Source organism: Parasteatoda tepidariorum, chromosome 4 (assembly GCF_982258835.1).
Source record: "Parasteatoda tepidariorum strain Cologne lab strain chromosome 4, Ptep-v5.0, whole genome shotgun sequence".
NCBI lineage: Eukaryota > Metazoa > Arthropoda > Arachnida > Araneae > Theridiidae > Parasteatoda > Parasteatoda tepidariorum.
Genome location: NC_141758.1, coordinates 16,033,475 through 16,058,015, shown reverse-complemented (window position 1 = coordinate 16,058,015; position 24,541 = coordinate 16,033,475). Strand labels below are relative to the sequence as shown.

The window sequence follows — 24,541 nt, the reverse complement described above, 5'->3', positions numbered from 1 at the left end:
CTACAAATTCTACTTCTGATTCCACACTTCCACTGGTGAACTCTACTCCACCTCCACCCCCAATGGAAACTTCGGAAGAGTGCTATGTTAAAGAACCAGAGCCATCAACTAATGTACAAAAAGCTCAACCTGTCAAGAACCTAAAAGTTCTCATCCGAGGGCTCCCTTTGGACTTTAATACGGACACTATTTCCCTAGAATTAGGGAAACAAAATCTAGAAATCCTGAAAATTGTTCAGTTCAGGAAGAGAGTGGGAAAAGCCTATAGGCCACACCCACTTTTCCTCATCATCCTACCAGAGATAGCAAACTACATGAAAATCTATCACATCGAATTCATTAAAGACTATCCGATCAGTGTGGAGAAATTTAGAGGCGGCCTGGAGCCGTTACAGTGTTTCCGATGCCAACGGCTCGGATATTCACAGCGAACCTGCACATCCAAACCAAGATGCATGAAATGTGCCGAAGGGCACATTTATTCCAGTGCAAAAAGAGCAAAGATTCTCTAACCGTATGCTGCAACTGCAACAAGGCCCTTACTTCAAATTACTCTGGGTACGAGGCCCGCATCAGCAGAAAAAGACAACAACCTAAGGATACACCTTCTAACACAGCTGATCGACTTGTCTCAAGGGTGAAGGAATTGCAGGAGCTCCTAAAAAACCAAGAAGTAGTCAGCTTACTTCAATCTCTTATCCAGGGGCCATCCCCTACAGAATGATGTTCCACTTCCACAACTCATGCCATATCCCAACACGGACGTGATATTTTTTTTCTTTATCGTCATTATTCCAGGCGCCCACGGGCACCATCATAGATGAAGGAGTGAAGTGTCCGCTTCGCGGACAGGTACTCCGTATTCAAACTCAGCCTAAGCCTAACGTGCGATAACATACGCGAAACAAAAAACCTGTTTTCACATTCAGTTGCTTCAGCAGCAGTGAGAATGACTCCTAAAGGGAATAATTTTATCTAATCAGTGAAAATGTTTCCGTAAAAATTATTCGAAAAGAAAGTTAGTTGAAAGCGACAAATTGTTACTTATACATTTTTGCCCAACACAATCTTAAGAACGTACATCCTCACTTATTAAATATTTGTTTATTTATAACACGTTTTAATTGTGAAAATAATTTTAACAAGTTAAAAATGTTGAAACCCAAGGAAAATAAAGGAAAAAATTCAACTCCTATCCCTTGTGATTCCAAAAGGGTAAGATTAATTACTTAACATTCAAATAAATGTGTGCTCACGTGTTTTGTAATCGTCGGTTTTTTTGTAATTTTAAAAATTTATTCTTTGTCAAATCATTGCTTTCTCTCAAAAGTTTCTCGAAGTCACGTTAAAAATTTGTTCTAAGTTCCTAGAATTAACTCAAACATTTTCCATTTTCAGCTCTTCTATTGAATTATCTTTTTTTTCCCTGCTGCTTTCTGGAAAAATCTGTCTAAGTGTGATCCTTTATTCTGCGTAGGGGAAGACGAAGCTCAATAGACCACCCCCTTTTAAATCTCTTTCTTTCGAACTCCTTTTGCTCATATGAAGTTTCATAGATGGTATCATGGTACTAGTGGTTACATGTAGAAAAAAAAGAGTACTCACACATGAAGTACCCCAAGAAAGCTATTTCGAGCAGACTTTATGTTTTGAGATGCAAGTAATTTTTCAACCTTAAAGTTTTTTCAAAATTCAGTTTGAACTACTACCTTTAAATATTGACAAGTATTTCTGGAAAGGAAAAGTATTGTCTCTATGTTTTATTGTCTGTATGCTATCCTCTATATTAAAAAAATTAGTATATAGGATATTATTTGTTACTAATTAATTAAAATCATTAATTGAATAGAAAATAACACAACTGAGGCTTAAATATTTAGTAAAGTGATTAATCGAAAACATATGTTGCCCAACCTGTCTGCAAAATTATTTAATCTCTTTGTATATACTTTTTAGTTAGTTGGTCACAAATTAATTCAACTATTTCTTTTTCTTTTAATCATTTTTTTTGGAAATGTCCATTTTGTTTTGCGTTTAGCAAAAAATAGTTTAATTTACTTGAGTCTGACTAGCAAGAAAGTACCAATCCTTCAACGGACTATTATTATTTGGTTAAATTAATCAGAAATTTTATTGTTAAAAAGAACTTAGAAATTGCTTTGCCAATGTACATTGTACAAGCTGACAACTAGTCGAGTATTATTTGATTCTGATTCATACTTTTAGATACATTAAGGATATAAAATAACTTATTGTTTAAAGTAAAATTAACAGTAATTAGTGCTGGAACATAAGATTAGCATTTTATTTCTTCTCTGCCTGATCCCCAATTTTTTTTCTTCTGAAATTAGTTAGAAATTATGCGGTTATCTGATTTTGGTTGCTTTATCTATTTATATCTCTTTTTTTTAAAAAATCTTTTCTTTTAATATCTTTTTAATTGAAATTATTACTTTTGTTAGATTTTCCAAGCTATATCCATTTTAAAGCAACTAAATCAGAAGTTCTATGAAAATAAGGAGAAAAAATCTTTGCTGGATGATGAATCAGAAAATCCAATTATTCTCCAACTCACTATGAAAAAAATTCCACCCCCATATATGCAAAAGTTTATCAAAGTGTAAGTATTTTATATTTTTTAAGATTGTTCTGAATATTTTGTTTAAGTTTTATCCATAAGATATATATTTAAAAGGTATGTATTGAGGTATGTAATCAAAATTATTGTTAAGTAAAATAATTTAATCGCTCTATACATGCTAAAATTAAGTTGAAGGGAATTCTTCAAAATTTTTAAACATATAGAAATTAGTTTTGTTTATTACTTATTTCGTCAGTGTGATTGTTATTTTGTAAATAATTTAAAAGTAATTTTTTTTTAGAAAAAGATTATTAATCTGTGTCATAAACATTAGTAATATAATCGAGAAATATTATGAACTTTGAGGAAAGTGGATATGTTTCACAGTATCAGAGCTATATTTTATAGTCACTCTCTCTGACTGTTCATATAACTCAGATGACATCATCACTTGTATTTAAGTTCTATCTCTGGATTTGCTAGTTTTAATTTATGGTTCTCTGGTTATTTTTTGTAATCTTATTTATGTTTAGGTAATTTTAAGTTTTAAACACTAATTGTTTTTAGTGTAGTTTCATAAAAGTACAAAGTTGTAAAACTTTTTTCTAATCTATAACTCTCTTAAACTGTTGAATTTAATTATACATCTCTGTTAATGATGTATTTTTGATTTTTAAACTGTCTGAAAAATATTGTTTTTGATAGAAATTGATTCAAGCTTTGCACGATTTTACGTTTAAGAAGATTTGTGTACTGATAGATATTGTCTTTCATTTCTAAAAATTTACAAAATGTGTTTCCTTAATTTTTTTGTATTTTTTGTGCATTGAAGTTTTATCTAATTTGAGATCTTTTTGTTTCAGTCATTTGCCAAAATTCACACTAAATGAAACAAAAGAGGTTTGTTTAATCACTGGTGACCTTGATAAGCGTAATACAAAGGCAGAAGTAGAACCTGATGTGCTACACTTCAAAGAACTTTTGAAAAGTCAACATATATCTCAAATCAATGAGGTATTGTTGAATCTTTCTTATAATATCTTATAAAGAATTTGGTTTTTGGCATTAGGTTAACCCGGGTTCGAATCCCAGCAATGGCTGGTCGATTAAAATTCCACACCTGGCTCCCACCAATCGCAGTGCTAGTGTAAAATATCCTCAGTGATAGACGAGTTATAACATAGGTTAAAATCTCTTTGCAGTCAGGCTAACCTTGGGTGGTTTTTCGTTCCGTGTAACTCAAATGCAGGTTGGTTCCATCAAGAAGTCCTCAATGAAGGTAAATTTCTTCCAATGCTTGATCCAGGAGTTCCCTTGTCTTCTGGATTAGGTTTAAATATGTAAGGCTATGGATTTGAGTATTGGCAGTTGTAAACCCAATATTGGGTTTGCTGTTCAAAGACGGTAATAAAATAGAATACAATTGCTTAGCTATAAGTATTAAAAGAAAATCTTAAATTTAAACTACATGAAATTTAATATAATACCAAAAGGTTAAGTTTTTTTTGTTTCTTTTTAGCATCAAATCTTTAAAAAAATATTGCTGAGTAAATTTTATTCTTCACATTGAATATCTTCAAAATAATTAGTTCTTTAATTAATATGTTCAATATTGATAATGAACTTCGGGATTTACTAAAACGAGGCCAATAATTTAGGATTCAATAGCCAAAAAGATTGACTGATTTGAAGAAGATCAAAAGAAGACTGATTTGAGGCGTCTTTCTATTTGTTGGCCTCCTGTTTTTTCAGAACTGGTTAAAAGTATCGAAAGTCTTGCTGCCTTGCGCAATTTTGTTTTTAATGTAAATTTGTAAATTTTCTTGATTTTGTTTTCTACTTACTTCTGTAAGCCTCATGCTATACTTGGTGGTGCATGAGAATTTTTCAATTGTTTAAATGAAAAAAAATTAAAAAAAAAAGCCAAAAAAAAAAAATAAATAAATAAAACTGCCGCTTACAGTTTATATTTATTTTATTCAAGTTCATATTCACCAAGATATATGAGAATTAATTAGCTAGATTTGATTTTAAATAACAAAATACTAGAATTCTTGTAGAAATACAGGATGTCTCAAATAAGTATTTTGCGCTATTGATTTTATAGACAACTTCATGTTTTTTGTTGTTTTTTTTTCTTTCTAAATGAAGAAAACTTTATGAATAGACCTGACACATAACCGGTCTATCTTGTTTCTTTAAAATGTTAGTGTTAACCAGATAAAGTTAATAATTTGTAATCTTCTATTTCCCTGCATATTTTTAATTCAGTACATAGAACACGTTTGATTTTCATTGATGTTCTTTAATTATTCATTTCTTACAAGTAGATGGAATTAAATTTCAATTATCATATTTAAGGTAATAACATTAAGGCAACTGAGGAAGGAGTATAAACCTTATGAAGCAAGACGTCAGCTTTGTGGGGCTTATGATGTCTTCTTGTGTGACAAAAAAATCGCTGGTGTTCTACCTTCAACACTTGGCAAATCTTTCTTCAAAAAACGAAAGTAAGATATTAGATATAATACATTTTTTGTAATTGTAATAGTTCTAAAAATATTTTTTTCTTTTATTAAAATATAAATTTTTGTTTGTTCATTTATCTTTTTTTATTTTATTTCAGGCTTTTTAATTTTAATTCATTTTTTCTTTGAAATTTGTTATTAACTGATTTAAGTCATGTCTGTCTTTTGTTAATGATCTGATACACATCCTTAAATTTATTAAATGGAGCAATAGAATCAAATCGTTAGATTTTAATTAAATTTTTATCAAGTTTTTTTTTCATTTATTTTAAATTTTTTTTCAAAAATTAAACGGATACTAGTATTATTTTTAATAACCAAAAAGTATCAAATAACTACTTATATTACATGTTTGTAAAAATATAAAGAATTTTTATAGAAAGAATTAGTATCAATTTCATTAGTATCAAGAATTAGTTTATATAATTTTTATTTATTTTTTTGTATAGTAATATATAAAAATATGTTCTGCTAGTTATATTTTGAAATTTTTTTTAAAATGCCATTAAAATTAAAACTATTTACCTAATTTTTCTTTATTGTTTTCTTCCTGTACCCAGTTTTTTCAGTTATTTTTTCTTTGAAGAAAGTGATCAGATTTTTTAAATTCTTAATGAATCTAAGATAATTTTTGCTACTAGATTTTTCTGACATGTTTTCAATTTACATATAACATAAATTTGATTAAATACCTTAATGTTAAGTAATTTTTTGAAGCTGAATGGATGCAATTTTATTCAACTGATTCAAAAGTCAATTATATTTCCTAAATTGGTTTAAATCAGTAACTTCTCCAATTCATTTCTCTGACCTTTGCATTATTTATAATGACTTATACTTAAAGATTTGTTTTTTTATTAATAAAAAGAAAAATATTCCCAAACATTTTATTTATTAATTTTTACATCTTTGTCTGGCAATTGACTATCTTTTTACACAAAAGCTCCGATCTCAGGGTCTTATGCCACCAGGCTTTCTCCTTTTCTCAGGCTTTCTTCTTTTTTAAAATGTATCAATTGGAGGTCTTGTGCTATAGCCCTAAAAATTTTCCCTTATATCAAAAATTTTTTATTTCAAGTGTACTTAATTTTTCTTTATATTCTTTTTTAGAACCTTTCTTTTCAAAGTACTTTTTTTTTCCTAGAAACTTTTTTGAAATGTTTGATTTACCAAAAATATCTTTTTCATCTTTAAATTCTTTTTAAGAACATTTTTATTTAAAGTACTTTTTTCCCCCTCTGGAATCTTTTTTGAAATGTTTGATAAACCAAAGATAAAGCACTATTTCAAACATGTGTAAAGTATTGCATTAAAAAGGGATATGATAGCTTCATGTTAAAATGGTTATTTTGAGAAATATTTCATGCATATCTATTTTTCCCACAAAGTTTTTGTTGATAGTTTTTTTGTGTGTGTGTTTGTAAAAGGTTTAGGAAAAGATATCAAAGCTCAATTCTTGATATTCCAGAAGCTCTAATTATGACAGGGGTATTGTATTCCTGCTGTGCCCTATAATTCTGAGTCTTATCTAAATTATTTTTCCATTTTTCTTCTTCTCAACTTTATTCTTTCGTGTCTAGAAACTAAAATCAGGGTGTGTGTTTTGTTCACAAAAATAGCGAGTGTTGCATCGTATTTCAAGACCATTTGGTTACAAACTTCCGCGAATCAAAATCTCATAATACAACAAATTTTTGAAACTTTTGTTACATCCTGTTAAAGAAACGTTTACATGCACATGATTCTTCCTCCAATTTGATTATTTTGATTTGTCCGATTTTCGAACTGCTTCGTAATTTGCTAATATCATGATTTTAATATTAAACATCAATTTTTGTATTTACCCGATTAAGAGAATAATGCATTGCGACTTGTATTCACTCAATTTAAAAATTAAACATTCATGAGATTCAAAAATCTAATAGCACAATTTGTATTTTCATGTTTTTGAAACCCAATGTTGTGACTCATATTCACGTGAGTTTAAAATCCAATGTTGCTATTTGTATTCATGCTTTTTTAATATTCAATATTGTGATTCTTATTCACTCGGTTATAATATTAAACATCGATTTTCGTATTTGTACATGATTTAAAAACCATGCACTGTGATTTGTATTCACGCAATCTGAAAATTATGCATCGTTATTAGTATTTGCGATATCTAAAAATTCAATACCACAATTTGCTTTTTTGAAGTCTAATATCTCAATTCATATTCACACGATTGTAAAATCCAATATCGTGACTCATGTAAAAAATAAATATTTTCTTGAATAAGTTTATATAAAGGTGTGATATTTTTTATTAGTAGATAATTTAATTATAAATATTCAATATGAAAATTATGTTCAAAAAATTATGTTAAATATGAAACGTGTATGGTAATTAAATTGTTATCTTTATCAATTTTTTACAGATAAGAATTTCAGGGTTTTTCATTTTGTGTTAGAATTACCCCTGTTATGAGCTTTATAATACTAAGATATTTCTAAAATTTTTTTTCATTCGTTTGATAGGGATAGAAAATGGTATGAAATCAGTCACAGAGAAACTTATAAATGACTGTATTAACTATTTTTCATAAAAATGTGACCTGTGAGAGAATATTTAGTGACATAACAAGAATCCAAACTTGGATTTTTTTTTTCTCATATCAAATTTTGAAAAAATTTTTGATTAGAAAACAAACCAAAAAGAGCCAGAGAATTTTTTAAGTAATGTTTTTAAAAAATGTAATCATTTGCACAATTTGTCTTAAAAAAAATTTGATTAATTGATTATTGTGTAATTTTTAGGGGTAAAAAAGTTACTTATGTAATTTTTATTTAAAATACGTGTGATTTTGTTGTCTTTTAATATTTATTATTATAACTCTTATAACATAGTATTTAAGTCTCAGGCATTTGAATTTCCTGAGGTTGGCAGATGTAATGTATTTAAAATGATCCTTGTTTGTATATATTAACCTGAAGCATTAGTATGAATGTTTCTATTTCATTGATGCTGCATGGATTTTTTTGCTTTCAATTCTATATATTGTATATTATTTCAATATTCAGTGTTTTCATCTCAGAAAAAAAATGGGTGAGAATTTCTCACCCTTTCTCAAAAACAGGGTGAGATTTCAAAGATTTTAAAAAAAAAAAAAAAAAACACCAAGAGACTTGAAAAAAAAAACATTTATTTAATTATAATGCATTTTTAACATTTTCTAATTTTTAAAGCATTGAATATTTTTACTGCATATGGAAAATGTTCTACATCTACTTTTTCATCAGCTATTCTCATTAGGTTGCTCAAATGCGTATTTGTGTGGTTTTGATCGTTTCTACCCACATTTGTCCGTTTAGGAGTAGAAGATATTGGCTTTACAAGGCATTTGTCCATCTTACATTAACGAGCAAAAAATTTGAACATCTTACATGAAGAAACCTTACCTACGGTAAACACGTGGTTGCAGAGAAATGCGTTCTGAAAGAGGTTCCGTGGTTCGGAAGGATGGTGCTCTGTTGTTATTAAACAATACTGGTAAATAGGGAAGCTAGATAATGGGACAGATGTTGAAAATAATAAAAGATCCAGGAAGAAAAGTGAAACGAATTTTATTCTAAATGGCGCAAATGAGAAATTTTTTTCAAAATGCGAGAAATTCGCGAATTTTGAAATTGGTTATGCGCGGATTTCTCGCTGTAATCATTTTTTAATGCGAGAATATAAAAAAATATGCGAGATTCTCGCTTTCTCGCGCTGTAGTGAAAACACTGATATTAGTATAATGATATCTGAGTTTTTGATTTTTGAATTGGCTTTTATCTTTCAGGTTTCCTATTCAGATTAACATGCAAACACCAAACCTTAAAGAGCAAATTGAGAATGCTCTTTCTTCAACTGTTTTTCATATCACATGCAAGGGAAATTCCTGGTAAATATTATTACATTCTAAAAAGTTAGAATTTAATTGATTAAAAAAACATGAAATTAATCTCTTATAATTTTAATAAATTAGATCTCATTATTACCTGATAATTTAATTAGCTAAATTAGATTTTCTTTACTTTTATTTAAAATCAGATTTGAAAAACAGTAAGCTCCTGATCTTTTGGTCTAATGTGGCAGAAACGTAAGCTGGATCCCAGCGGCATAATCACAGTTATATTTTAAAGGAGTGTAACAGAGTTATACAGAAAGATTTTTCATTTAGATAACAAACCATTCGATTTTCTTTTCTGCATATTTTTTGGAAGTATGTCTTTTTTTTTAGTGTAGAATTCTCTTCAAAAGATTGCCTTTCTTGCGTATCGGAGCTGAAAGAGTTGCTCGTGAGGAAGAAGTTCTAAAAATTTTCAATTGGTTTTTAAAATACTGATATTATTATGACACATGAATTTGGAATCATTCATTTAAATGTTCACTTTTTGATATACTCCATTTCCGCCCATATCTTTGTGAATAGATGCAATATTTCAAAAAATTTTTGGTCTGTTATTGATGCAAATTTTCACATGTTTCTTTCTTTTATCCCAATAATATTTCTCACTATTTCATTACAATATACAATTTAAATCACACATTTGATTCAAATTCACTTTTGATATAATTCTATCGCTTTTTCCCCATCTTTCTATTTTTGCTATTTGCTATAGTGCTATTGATTTCCAGGTAGTTTTTGTAGTTATATAGTTTTTATTCTATAGATTTCCAGGTAGTTTTTCTGTTTTTTTTTTCTCCCTCTTCTATTGATATTACTCTGACATGCAAAATTCAAATTATGTTGCTGGATTTAAATAATCACTTTTTGATGTCTTCAATTTATGCTCATAGTTCTATAAATCTTTGTGGTGTTTGGATTGTTCTTTGGCAGTTGTGCTCTTGATTTTAACTTTATTTTTGAAGATTCCTATATATTTCATACAATATGGGAAATTTCAATTGCGCTTTAGAGTATATATTTTTCGACTCATCGATGCTATCAGTTTTTCTATCGATTCTTTAGAAGTTTTGGCTAATCATTTTTGCATGGTTTTTAACATTCAGTATTTTAATCACAATATAAATTTACAAAAAGAGAATATCAATCTCAAGAGAATACAATATTTTACATGAGAGAATTTGAGTAACCTCTTTTTGAAGAGTCCAATTTACGTGATACCATGGTAAATTTACATGATTTTTTCGTGACTACCATAACAGAAGCCTAAGAAAAGTTAAAATGTACAGGTTGCTGCTTTAGCATTCCTCATCCACCTCTCATGACGAGTTTTACAAACTTCTAGTCTCATTATTCCTCTTTTTTATAGACTGGATGGTTACGTATGGATGGTACCAAGCATTCTTTTTCGATTTTTTGATTAAAAATCAACTTGAAAAGCTTATTAAAACAGTCACCTGTGTAACTGTATTATTTACAATGAAGTCCAAATTTCAAGACTCCAACAATAACAGTTCTAAGGTTGTAAGAGAGACACCCATGGCAGAATTGTGATGACACAGTTGTATTGTAGCAGAGCATTACAGAGCTCTTGCCGATAGATTTTTCCTTCGGGAAATTAAAAATTTTACTTTTCTTTTCTGTGGAAATTTTCCAAAGATTTGATCTTTTTTTCAGAATTATATTCAAAGATGCATATCTTGCTCAGGCGAGTGGAAAAAAATGCTTGGGGGTTTTCTATTTTCATTTGAGAATAATGAAAAATAAAGTATGATGAAGTAAAAAATTTCGTTTCCTTTTCTGTAGAAATTTTCGTTCTATTTTTTTTATGCTGTTATTACTATTAATTTCCACATAGCTTTTAAAATCTGATATTTTAAATGCAATATTTTTAGAACAATATTATTTATCACAACAACTGAATTCTGAAATGGAAACACACAGTTTAGTAACATCTTTTTAAAGAGTCCAATTTGCGTGATTTTGTCGCCGATCTTTTTTTCGGTAGTTACTATTGCTACGGATTTCGCAGTTTTTTATTATTATTTTTTAAATGTGAGGATGAAATACTTAATCTGAAAAAGGAAAACGTGCGTTATCCCCCTACAAAATGCGAGAATATCACCCTTAATATTACAGTAAAAAATATGTTACATATTCAATTTTAAAAATTTTTTTTATTTGATCCGAAACTTTTTTTGACGCTTCTGTTACTTTAAATAATTAACATGTATATTTGTTATTTTTATAAGTATCTTGCAGAAAGATATCAATATTAGAGAGGTATATTGCAGAATGCCCTAAAAAATTCTGCCAAAGTGAGAGAGACATACAGGCAAATATCTCATACATACATTGTTTGATATAAGTATTTTGTACTTTGTTCTTATTTTAATCAATTACATTTGATAGACTGTGGTAAAGTTAATGGAATTTTAATTAATTTTCTTACAAATTGTTCATGATTATAATATACAGTAGAGCGCCGATTATCCGAACCCTTATTATCCGAACCATGTCCAAATTCTCTCTCTTTTATTTTTAAAGTTTAGAATACTTTTTAACTTATCGACAATTTTTCTAAATTTAGAAGGATGAAGAATATCCACTACATCTGAAGACCATATTTAATTTACAACCTTTTTTTTGCAGTTTTGTTATAGTAGCCAATACATACATGTATACAGTTAAACCTACTTACCCCTTTAGCCCTCTTCAACTGAAAATTATCTTCCAAGAATGCGAGCTTCGATTTGACAGTCTACAATGGTTGAAATTAGTTAAGAGTATGAATAGATATGTGTTGAAGTTCTACTATTGGGGGATGGGTACTTGTCACTTATGGTTAATGATTAGTGATTACAGTGCTTGGGGTCTGAAATCTTGGAATAAAAGTCTTAACAAAAAAATAAACGAAGCTGAAGTTTTAGCATTAGTAGATCTTCCCGATGAAAAGATGCCAGGTTACACAGCAGAAGAAATAGAACACTGGTGTCGAGACACTGAAAACGACCCAGGATTTCAAATTTTAAATGATGATGAAGTTGTTGAAGAAATTTTGAATGAAAATCGGAACTCCACAAACGAAGAGGAAGAAGTAGGTGATCAAATTCAAGATAGTGGATCTTCTCATATAGAAGCACGCAATTCATTAGATATTGCAATGAATATGTTAAAACGTCAAAATGGTGTTGATCCAGTTCAGTTGATTTATTTAAAAAGAATAAGGGACATGGCTGCTCAAAAAAGAGCATCTTCTTTGAAACAAAAGTTTTTGCTTCAAAAAAGAGCATCTTCTTTGAAACAAAAGTCTTTGCTGGATTTCTTTTGCAATGGAACATAAAGAAAAATGTGGTAAAATCAGCAATTGATAAAAAAAAAAAATAAATAAGAAAAGCTGAAATATAATGAAAATAATTCAAAATGAAGAAAAATAAATGAAAAAATATTAAAAAATTGAAAAAAAATTTTTTTTTGAACACGCCAGAGCTATTTTAGATAGTACTACCAGTCCTAAGCCTAGAAAAAGTATGAAGGGAAGTTAGTGCATAAATAATAATCGTTTAAACTAGATTTTAAACAACTTTCCAATTTTCCAAACTTTTCATTATCCAAACCATGTTCGGTCCCGAGCAGTTCGGATAATCGGCACTCTACTGTATAAATAATTTTAAGAATTCCAGTGTTTTTATGTAAAAACACGTGGAAAGCAAATATTTAAAATTTCAGTCTCTCGAATCAAATGCTTTTTAATTTTAAGTTTATATTTTTACATTAACATTAAATTGTAACCTGTTTTTTACTGTTAATTTTCCTCCCATTGTCTCTTTCATTAAATTTAATTAACTTTTTTTCTTTGAAGTGCTTCTGAAGTGGCTGATCTTTCAATGAAGGAAGAAGACATTTTATTGAATATTATGTCATCCATTGAAGCTCTGAAAGAACAGTTGCCTGGTCAGTGGGATAATGTTTTAGGCATTTATGTGAAAACACCAAAATCAAAAGCCATTCCTCTCTTTATGTCTAATGGTAAGTGTAAAATTTTATCTTACATAATATTAGATACAACATAGATGTTATATTGGCATTCATTTCTAATGCAATAAGCATTATTGTTATCTACTTTTAAGAGATTTCTAAAATCAATTATCAAGGAGCGATGCTAAAGGGGAAGTTTTAAATTGGTTTTTAATCTTTTTAATTTAATTTCATAACTGGTGTTTGATATTTGCATTGTTTGACAGTATGTTTCAAAGTATATAAAATACCAGGCCGTCATCCGATCAGACTCAGAAAAATATAGCATACTGTCTTCTAGATTCACAACTCATTTTTTTGTCTAAATACTAATCCAATTCTGTAAATATTGTTTTTTAAAGGATAGTTTAGTATTATATTTTTGTCTGTTCTCAGGTTTTTGGTTAATATCTTTGTTCTTGTGTAATTTACATTGGAAGAAATTTTCAGCATCATCTGAATTTGTTGTCACTAGTTCAAACAACAATGAAAAGAAAAAAAAATCTAAAGATTTTATTAAAGCAGACAAAGTAATGAATAACTTACTCATAACCACTAACAACATAATTTTAATTTAATTGTTTTACATTCACATTTTTACATTACTATCTTTCCTAATTTAATATATTTTTATCTTTTTTTTAAAAAGAATAGTTCGTCAAATGGTAATAAATCATCAAACTTAGTTTAGTACAAAAATAATATAAATAATAACAACCACAACAACAACAACAAAAGAAACAGAAAGGAGGAAAATCAAAAATATAACTAAAAATCCAAAATGGCAAAGGAACGGACTGTGGCATTAATTACTAATAAGAAATTATTTGGATTTAATAATATCATAATAGATGCAATAATTATCATCATTTTTGCATTAGTTGTAGGTGCTAAGAATTTCTACGCCATCAATTAAAGGCATTAACATTGTTTGCTTATAAGATTTAAATTAACCATTTTTGTGGCAGTCAATGTGAATATTTGGAGTAACTTTATTATTAAGACTCATAATAAGTTTGTTTTGTCAATTTTTTTAAAATTATTTTTAAGGGGGAAGAGATAAATTAATAATTGTACTTCACTTGTTCATAAAAGTTAATAGAAAAGAAATTTTTTTTGTAGTTTTTGTTTGGAAACATAATACCTTTTCTTACTTGGTTTTATGAAATTGATTGAATTGAAATGATATATATGAAATTGTATATCGATGTGAAATTGTTGTCGATATTTCATACAATGAAACCTGTCAAGTTGACAACCAGTTAAAGTTGCTATGAAATTCTTCTTCTTCTTCCTTATCCCCAAAATTAGCAGGGCTAAACTATGTCCATGAAATTCATTACCCGGAGGAAGTCGGCCACCATAAGTGTGTTATTAAGAATGTCCCTTTTGTCCAGACCTAGACAGTCCAGTATATGTTGGGGGGAAGCCTGCATGTTGTGGCACCTGGGGCAGTTAGGGTAGATTTTAATACTACCCTCAAAAGAAAGGGACTTAAGGTGGCCGCTGATAAGCCTGGTAAGTGCAGTCTGGTCCTTGCGGTTGCACCGAATGTTGAGTGCACCTCCTGAACTGGTGCTCTGGTACCAGTGATGTTTGGGGGGTACGAGCCAGGAAGCGAGGTCTTCTTTTTTCTTTTTTGATGCCAGCTCCATGAAGGTGAGGGAATTTGGACTTATCAGATTTTCTTTCGTCCCCTCCTTAGCCAGAGTGTCGGCGATGTCATTGCCCAGAACCCCAACGTGAGAAGGGATCCATTGGAGGTGGACTTCACGCAATCGTGAGAGGATTTTAATTTTTTGTAGGATTGAAGCACCTGTTTTGTCTCTCACCTTCCTCCAATGCGTTAAGTATTGTATGGAGCTGAGGCTGTCAGAGAGGATCCAGATGTTATTTTGATCCTGTAGTGTTAGAAGAGAATCCAGGGCAGATTTATAAGTTAGATTTATAAATTAATTTATGAAATTAATTTATCCTATTAAATGAAAGTGAGCAACCTTGTAATGCTGACCACCTGATTGTCTTGTATCTAGATTGTTGCTATCTAGTTATCATTTTTTTGCTGATCTTCAGAATTCAACTTTTTTTGCCTTATTTCTTCTATGGTTTAACATTTCTAAAATTGCAAATGTTTGCCAATATATTTAATACAAAATGTTTTTATTTTAATGAATAATACTAGTAGCGATCACAAATTTCAATAATTCCAATTTAGGGATTGTCTATTAATTCTGTGAGACATTTTGTCTCTTGGTTCGTTTTTAAAGACTCCTCAATAAGGATGACCAAGGATTATTTCAATTATAGCTTATTTATTATTAAATTCTTGATTATAGAATTATTTACAGAAAAGTTACAAATAGATACATGAGCTGTTGAGTATAATGTTCTTGGAGCGCAACTGCTCCCTTTCATACTAAATCTATCATCGTTCAATTACAACTCTACCCTTCGGCGTTCAAAACTGATCTCGAATCTCAAAAATTCTTTCTCATCAGAAAAAAGTCATTTGCTCCACCCCCAAGGTAGGGGACGACACCTCCAGTGTCCTTCACCCTCTGACCCTCAGGTCAAGGGGTCAATCCAATGCGTGGGAGAGGAATCAGGATCCTGACACCTCCCCCCGGTTTCATCTAGTTCGACCTTCTTTCCTGGTCGTACAAGTGAAACCTAAAAACAATGCAAGCCCCATCCCTGCACCAAAAAACAATAACACGCACACATTTCCATTTCCGTGCGCAAAAGAGATTGGCCGCATTATACCTTATTAAACATAAAATTACACTTAGGACACTTGACAAACTAATAAATACAAAATCAAACCATAGCATAAAAGAACCTAATATTTTTACAATCAAAACATTAAAATCACTTTTATCAGGCCAAAAATAAAATATCCATGCCAAAATCCATTTATAAAATTCCATCAAAATAAAATCCTTAAAGTCATGTCCAAAATTCCTGCCTAACAAATAATAATAATTAGCATACAAAATTAACCGTCCAAATTGCCCAAATGTCCACTCTTTCAAGTTCATTGACCTAATCCCCTGGAACATATCTCTTTCTATACCACTTCCTCTTAAGTGACTAGCTAACTCTTTTGCTCTACTTTTTCTTTCCGACCCCCCTTTCTGAAAACCAATCCTTATTTTCACCTGCACCTTACGGGTTTTAACGCTGATATCTGGAGTGTTCGCACTCGCAGCTGTGTACAACTCCTTCTTAGGATACTTAAATAATTTTTGTCTCCCCTCAAACCACAGAAGTTTAGATTCCATCGTGCCGTCGCTATCTCCCTTTCTTTTCTCACAGGACAAATCCATCCTCTTCAACGCGTTAATTGGACTTTTAACCTTCACTTCAGCCCCTCGCTGACCATCTTCCCTCACTTCCTCTAACATTTCTTCAAATTCCGAGCCCTGCCTCTGCTCCTCTTTAAGTCTTTGGACTTTAGAAAAGGGTGATTTCTTATCTTGACCCCCTACTTTCTCCCCACGCTCGGGATTCATTAAAATACATGGTGGATCTTTGTCCTCTCCCCCGTTTGACTCTATCTCCAACACCTCGAGACCCCCCGGAGTGATTCGCACTCCTCTCTCGTCCGAATTCTCGCAAGCAAGGTCAGTGTCCTTAGTCTCAATCCCCTTGTTCCCTTCTTGTTCTTTTCCCTCAGAACAGATCATCTTTTTCTCCCACTCTTTTCCCCACCGTTCATCCCCTGCATTTTCAAAAGCCTGCTCCTCTAATATTTTAAACTCCCTTGACCTTATCACAGTCACCTCGTTTTCACTTTTGACCACTCCTGGGATTTTTTCACTAGGGTTTACAATTCCTTCCCCTATCCCACAGTTACTAGGAACATTACTGAGCTTTTCCTCTACAGCAGGACCTATCTCTGAACTTAAAAAGATCCATCTCCCATTCTCAAAATTTTCTTCAGGTTCTAAAGATTGCCTTGATATGCTTAATTTAGGAACGCTGTATATTATTTTTGAGAAACAAAACTTCAATAATAATCATACTCAATAATCACACAAACAATACTATAGCTAACTGGCCAATCCCTTAAGCTCAAATAAAATAACACATCAGGTTGACTTTAAACCAAAACAAAATAAACTTATCCTTTTAACTAACTACCCTTTTTGTTAAACTTCCACCCAGAAATGTGAGGGTGTAATTTATCTTTTCATGCATGGGATAAAGCTTACCTCCCTTTATCTTTTCAATTGTCCTCTCCTCTTTGTCAGAGAGTCGATGTTGAAACCACACTCTATGGTCACCGGTCCCGGGGGGTAGAGCTGGCTGCCTATCGCCTCCGGCGATAATAGTCCCTTTCCAGTACCGTCTCTTCAACTCCCGTCGATGTTGTCAGTCCACCGTCACCCTTTCCTTCAGGCAATCTTTTTCACTAGGCATTTCCGTAGGCATCCTTCTATCAAGATTGACTCCATGAGGCAACACTCTTTACTGGGCATTTCTCATAGTGGGCATCGGCGATGATTCTTTTCACTAACATAGCAGTTCTCCTTCCATCCTGGCGAGAATCCTACCAGCTGCGCCAATTTGTGAGACATTTTGTCTCTTGGTTCGTTTTTAAAGACTCCTCAATAAGGATGACCAAGGATTATTTCAATTATAGCTTATTTATTATTAAATTCTTGATTATAGAATTATTTACAGAAAAGTTACAAATAGATACATGAGCTGTTGAGTATAATGTTCTTGGAGCGCAACTGCTCCCTTTCATACTAAATCTATCATCGTTCAATTACAACTCTACCCTTCGGCGTTCAAAACTGATCTCGAATCTCAAAAATTCTTTCTCATCAGAAAAAAGTCATTTGCTCCACCCCCAAGGTAGGGGACGACACCTCCAGTGTCCTTCACCCTCTGACCCTCAGGTCAAGGGGTCAATCCAATGCATGGGAGAGGAATCAGGATCCTGACAAATTCTATACATGATTCAGTTTCATAGTTCTCTGTTTAAACTTTTTTTGCGCATTCACACAATTTATGAAAAAGAAAGTAACAGGTTAACAATTTTTTTTAATAATCGAATATTTATGGTGATGAATTCAGGTGTCATACACTTTTTTATTATTGGAAGCAAAAATAGTAGTAAATCTTGTAAGGCTGTATTAGTTCCGGAACTATTAATTCTTTTCTGTCATGTAGTTTTAAAAATAATAAATTCCAATTAACAACATAAAAATCGTATCATAGACTTTTATATGATTAATGTTAAGTGAACTTTCTAATTATTTGATTAAGAAAATCTCAGAGTCAATTACAAATTTTTTGTTTATTGGTGTATGGGAATAAAAGTAATTGATATTGTTTATTTTTTTTTAATGCAATAGTACTTTAAATATTTTCCATGCATTGATTTGTAGCCACTATTATAAGTTGTTCTGTTCAGTGTAGAACAATTTTGCTATTAGCCGTTGGCTAAGTGAAGCATTTTTATCAATAGCCACTTTTTAAAACATTTGGCAAGTTTTTAAAAAATGGAGAATTTTAGATCATTAAAGAACTATAATTTAAAATTAAGTAAGGCATTTCTTTTAAAGTATTTCTTAAAATATTGTAGACATTACAAGGTTTATTTTTAAAACAAAGAAAATTTTGAGAATCAAGCTTGGAATAAAGTAATTTTTAGAATGTTTTAAAATCTTCACAATGATTCTATTTTTATTAAAATAATAATACTGTAAGGGGAATTTTCGATGAAGAAAAGTGGCTTTTGATTGGCGACTTATAAACAATTTTAAACATTTCTTAAAATATATGGGATACTCAGGGTCAATGGTTATACTGTGTAAGTCAGTGGCAGTAGAAGTGTAACTGAGCGCGAATGTAGTTCTCTAATGAGATGGGCAAAATAAACTTTTAGTGTCGAGTTAAAAATATTTAAATTTCTCTTCTTAAGTTGATCCCTAAAAAGCAATACTAAACCATAATAAGTGAATAAAAATAACCTTGCCCTGAAGGGAAAAAATATTCCGAAAATCAGTTTAATGTCAAATTTATGTAGCAAATTGTTGCTCAATAAAATTTAAGTCATTTTGAAAACCAATCCTATTTCTGAAGATACATGGGATTTCATTAGGAAAATAAAATTTTAGTGACAAGTTAAAAAAAATTTGAATTTCCCTTTATAAGTTGATTCACTAAAAAGCAAGTGCACTGCAAGTGGTCAACTTACACAGATTTCACTGTATGTACTCTTTTATTTGATTCTAATTTTGCATTCTATATTTAAGTTATTGTATGATATTTGTAGATGACCCAAATGAGTTCAACTTTACAAATAAGAGGCCACGAGCTGAACCTGTTTCTGGAGAATTAAGTACTTTAGACGACGCAGATGTGAAGGTATTCAGAGATGGTAGGGTTTTTGTGAAAAATAATAAATATAAAGAAGAAGACATTGAGACTTTATCAGAAGAAAGTGAGTGTTTTTTTTTTTTTTTAAATATGCATTTGTTCTTTCTTTCAAATTACATGACTAAATAAATATTAAAGGTGATAAATATTGATTACCGAAATTTTATTTATTTATATACCTTTGTTACACCTTTTTAGCTCTAAAGATCTGCTATCACTTATGAAAAATTTAATTAATATTGAGTTCATTATTATGAGTTTCTGTGTCACATTTACATTTTCTTGGTAATTGCATAAAACGAAGCTAACAAACTGAATAATAGTTTTTAACTTAATAATTTATATGCAAATATAAAATAAACTTAGCATAAAATAGTTAATGCAAATAAAAGATGTGTAGTTATATAAAATTTTTTTATTATGTCATGTTGAAAGAGATTATTCAGATTGTTTATTAGATTGCAGATTGTTTAAAAAGAGGGAGATCTTAAGGTTGTTAAAAAAAAAAAAGAAAAAAAATATTGTCTTGAATGTGTATTGGAAAAATTTCTTTAATGTAGATAATTGCCCCTGGAGTTTGTAAACTAAATGGTTCATAAGTGAAAACTAATAATAAAAAAAATTCACAATTTTTGAAAATTTTCAAAATTTTTTTCCTTAAAAACCATCAGGGTTAAACCTAACCTTTCCAGCAGTGCCAACTGTTGCTATTAATCTGCAATTAATGTTCATGCCTTAAATTAAAATTTAGTGGTCCAATAGGACCACCTAGATATTCATTTAGTGGTCCAAAAGCTTAATATGGTAGACAAATTTGAGGGGAAAAATGAAACTTTACGGTTACATAATTCATGTTATGGTGCCGGTAAAAAATTATTAATAAATATCTATAACACCCTAAAACTAATTAGGTTTATTAGTTCTTAATGATTGAATATTAGTATTTATTAAAATTAAGTGTTAATATGGTAAAATAATATTAGCAAATAGAACATGGCTAAAATGCTGAAACCCGATAATAAATAAGTGAGCCAGAGAAAGTGAGAGCTAAACACTTATCTTAAAAATTAATTGTCTAAAAGTCAAGTCTAAAATAGCAAATTTTTTTATTGATATCAGTATATGAATGCAAAGCTTAGCATAAAATGTAAATTTGAATTTTATAATGTTTGTATCAAGCACTTTCTGTTATTTCATTTGAGTAGAACAATAAAATTAGTACAAATTTTTAAAAAAAAATTAGCATGGAATTTGATTGAAAATTCTATTTTCTGATACTATTTTGTTTATTCAAAACATATTTCAATGCGACAAATTTGTCGCCCATGCATATGATTTTAACAACATCTGTAGAACATTTGGCGACAGATATTGCCATTTAAGCCGTATCTGGAATTATTATTATAATCAAGATTAAAAAATTACTGTTGAGTAATAAAAATTCTTGTTTTTGAGAAATTCTATTCCTGTTATTTTATCTGTGTTCTTTGCAACTTATCTGTGATCATTTCTTTTTGTTCCTTAAACAATTCTAAAAATAATAAATAAGAAACAAAAAATGATTTGATAGAGAAAAAAAAGAAAACATCTTCTTTCCTTCCAACAAACTATTCTAAAAACTTCATAGTCAAGGCTAAAAATTATGGTTGAGTAATAAACATGATTGTTTTTAGGAATTTATGTATGTGTTCCATTAGCTGTGTTCTTTCAACTTATCTGCAATCATTCCTTTCTATTCCTTAAACAATTCTAAAAATAATAATAATAATAATAAAAAGTAAAAAAACGATTTGATAAAAAAAAAAACATCTTTTCTCCTTCCAACAAGCTATTCTGAAACTTCATAGTCAAGATTAAAGAACTAGATCCAGTAAGAAAAATGATTGTTTTTGAAAATTTTTATTATCTGATATCTGTTCTATTATCTCTGTTATTTGCAACTTATCTGCCACCATTCCTTTCTATTCCTTGAACAATTGTAAAAATAATAAATAAAAAACAAAAAACAATTTAGTAGAAAAAAGGAAGCATCTTCCCAACTTCCAACAAACTATTCTGAAACTTCATAATCAAGATTAAAAAACTAGGATGAGTAATAAAAAGGATTTTTTTTTGTTGAGAATTTAGTTATCTGTTAATATCTGAGATAATTTCTTTCTACTTCTTAAACAATTCTTAAAAATAATAAATAAAAAACTAATAACAATTTGGAAGAAAAAAGAAAAGGAATACACCATTCTCCCTTTCAATAAGCTGTTCTGAAACTCTTCACTTTTCACTCAGATCTGAAATGCTGTAAGCAAAAAATTAGTGGTTCAAATACCAGATGATAAAAATACAATCAGGGCTAGTTGTTATTTAACCGAAGACCAGATCATTGATTTCAAGCATTCTTTTTAATTTTATAATGAAGTATGTACAAATTTGTGTGTTGTATAATTTTTAATTTAGTACCTTTATCTAAGTGTTACTTTTTTTAAATTTAATAATTAATTCATACATAATTGATATTATATACCTATTTAAAATTAAGTAGCATGCACATTTTCAAATTGCGTTAACTTGAATTTTGTAAACACTAACTGCATATAATATAATTTCATTGTTATTGTGTTTTTGATTACGGATGTCATAATATTTAGTGCAGAAAATTTGCACCTTTGATTTTTTCAGCCTTTGCAATTCTACTCTGAAGTCATTTAGTATAGGATACTGAGGTTTATAGTTACATATTATCAATTAAGAAGGATAACAGGATTATCTAACCGTACTAGAAGCAGTGTTCTCCTTTGGCATTTTTAGAAGGGTGGCCTGGCCCGTTTGCCCTTTGATCCCTATAAGTGCACTCTCTTTGCCCCTTTTGTTGCAAAAATAAGCTGCCTTCTCTTAAAATACTACCTTTTGTTCATATTCTATTTGGAATAAAATTAATTCGCTGATTAAATAGTAGTTACACACTGGTAAAATAATCTGTGTTTATAGGTTTAATTCGGATTAATATTACAAATATTTACCTTGTTTGGATTATTTCAGGGCTGATTGTGCTCCGGAAAAAATCCGGATTTCCGGATTTTTCGCTAACAGTGATCCGGAAGTTTCCGGAGATCGAAGGTCCAGACGTTTAAAAAAATCATTGATCACAGAAGTTTCCGGAAATCATATTTTCAAAAGTGGAACTTAAAAACACAGTTTATTTTGTTTGTAAGGGAGAGCCAGATACATTTTTTTATCAGTAAATAGTTATAATCATAAACTCAAGAAAGTAAGACATATTTGTAAATTTTAATTACTTCTCCTAAAAAAACCTAGTTTAAATTTTTTTCTAATTTTTCAATTAAATTTTTTTTTTTTAAACTCGGGAAATTTTCCGGAATTTTGACTGGGGCTCACAATCTTCCCTGATTATTTTCAACTTGTTAAATTTTTATAAGTAACTTTTTTTTTAACTTTCAAATTAATAAATTTTTAAAAAAAATCCTCATTTAAATGTTTATTTTCTTATAATTTTCAGTTTAAATTACTGAAAAAAAAGTCTTTCAGTTGCTTATCAATTTATCATTTTTTTTATTTTTTAGTTTATACTTTTTTCTAAAAAAATTTATGCGGAGAGATCAGCAGGACTTAGATTATTTTTATAAACGTCAAATTTTTATTTTATTTTAATTATTAGTTTAGGGAAAATTTGTTTTAGAAATATGCACATAAAATAGTATAAGAGGGTAATTTAAAAATTGTTGAGGATCAAACTCATTTATTACATAATATTACATATTTTGATGTATTTTTAAAGTGGCAAGTGAGTTCCTTTTCTAAATTTAAAGTGTCCTTTTTTGAGAAGCAGCACCCTGCCCAATTTTATTCCTAAGGTGAACTCCACTAAAAGATAAAAATTTAAAAAAAATGGGATATCTACTGTTTTTATTTGAGGGTATGCACTGTTTATTAATATCATGAAGAAAAAATAACTTTTTTTAAAGATAGGCAGAATTAGGACAATATTTCTTTGAGTTAACTGTGTAAAAATGTTGCCAAGTAATTATCCAAATGTTCCATTGTCATTTTCTTTTTTGCTGTGTTAATACATTTATTTTATTTGCTTTTATTTCCAGCTGGTTCAAATGATGAGATGAAAGAAAAAGAACCTGCATCTGATGATGAAGTAGTCGATAATGACGCAGAAATGGTTAGAAAATATGAAAAGAAAAGTAAAAAACGTCAAACTAAGTCGGACTCCAATGAGGAAAGTTCCGCAGATGAACTTAAAGAAGAAATTACTGAAGATCCCGGTGTTCAGACACCTGAAAAGAAAAATAAGAAACGAAAACCTAATTCTAAATTTAATGTAGAAAGCGATGACGCAGAAATGGTTCGAAAATATGAAAAGAAAAGTAAAAAACGTCAAACTAAGTCGGACTCCAATGAGGAAAGTTCTGTAGATGAAGTAAAAGAAGAAATTACTGAAGATCCTGTAGTTCAGAGACCTGAAAAGAAAAATAAGAAACGAAAACCTAATTCTAAATTTAATGTAGAAAGCGATGAAGTTAAAATAGAAGAAGAAAATAATAAAAATTCTACTGTTAAAATAAAGAAAAGTAAATCTAAAAAGATGAAAAATTGAAACTGAATCTTCCAGATAAATAAACTTCTTTTATTTGTACATTTCATGAAAACATTACTGGTTATTGTAATAAAATTTTCCTTAATGGTCTATTTTTATTTTATCTTGAATTCATTTAAATGATTAGTTTTAAATTATTTATGCTTTGAGTGTAGAAGCTAAGGTTAAAAGTGGTAATTGGCTATAGAGCAGTCTAAAATGCTAATAAAAAATATAATTTTTTTTAAAAAATAAATATTAATCTGTCAATTTTTTTTTTACCATTCTGCTATATTAGGAATTTAATTGGTCTTTTACTGATCATCCTGTTCTTTTGTTGACATATTGTCCTTGTGCAAACCAGAACACTAGAGTAACCAGTTTATTTTGCAAGTTAGGGTTTTATTGTCATTGATTCCTTTTTTGTAGAAAACTGTTTTGGATATTCAGCCAAGTATTATTTGGAAAATTATTTTTCGACAGAGTTTTTTTTT

At 29.7% G+C, this 24,541-nt stretch overlaps 1 protein-coding gene across 2 annotated transcripts; it reads left to right on the top strand.

Annotated features, from left to right (window-relative positions):
- Window positions 1–822: 822 nt before the first annotated feature.
- On the top strand, window positions 823–24,160 carry LOC107449285 (uncharacterized). Of its 2 annotated transcripts, none has more exons than XM_087160715.1 (8): window positions 823–1,215; window positions 2,463–2,620; window positions 3,445–3,595; window positions 4,943–5,091; window positions 8,933–9,034; window positions 12,903–13,069; window positions 19,347–19,514; window positions 23,560–24,160. In XM_087160715.1, exons 1-8 carry the CDS (start codon window positions 1,153–1,155, stop codon window positions 24,066–24,068), a joined length of 1,467 nt encoding a protein of 488 aa, XP_087016841.1. In that variant the 5' UTR covers window positions 823–1,152; the 3' UTR covers window positions 24,069–24,160. The 2 variants fall into 2 exon arrangements, with proteins under 2 accessions (XP_087016841.1, XP_087016842.1); XM_087160716.1 differs by lacking the exon at window positions 823–1,215 and adding an exon at window positions 1,228–1,656.
- The last annotated feature ends 381 nt before the right edge of the window (window positions 24,161–24,541 follow it).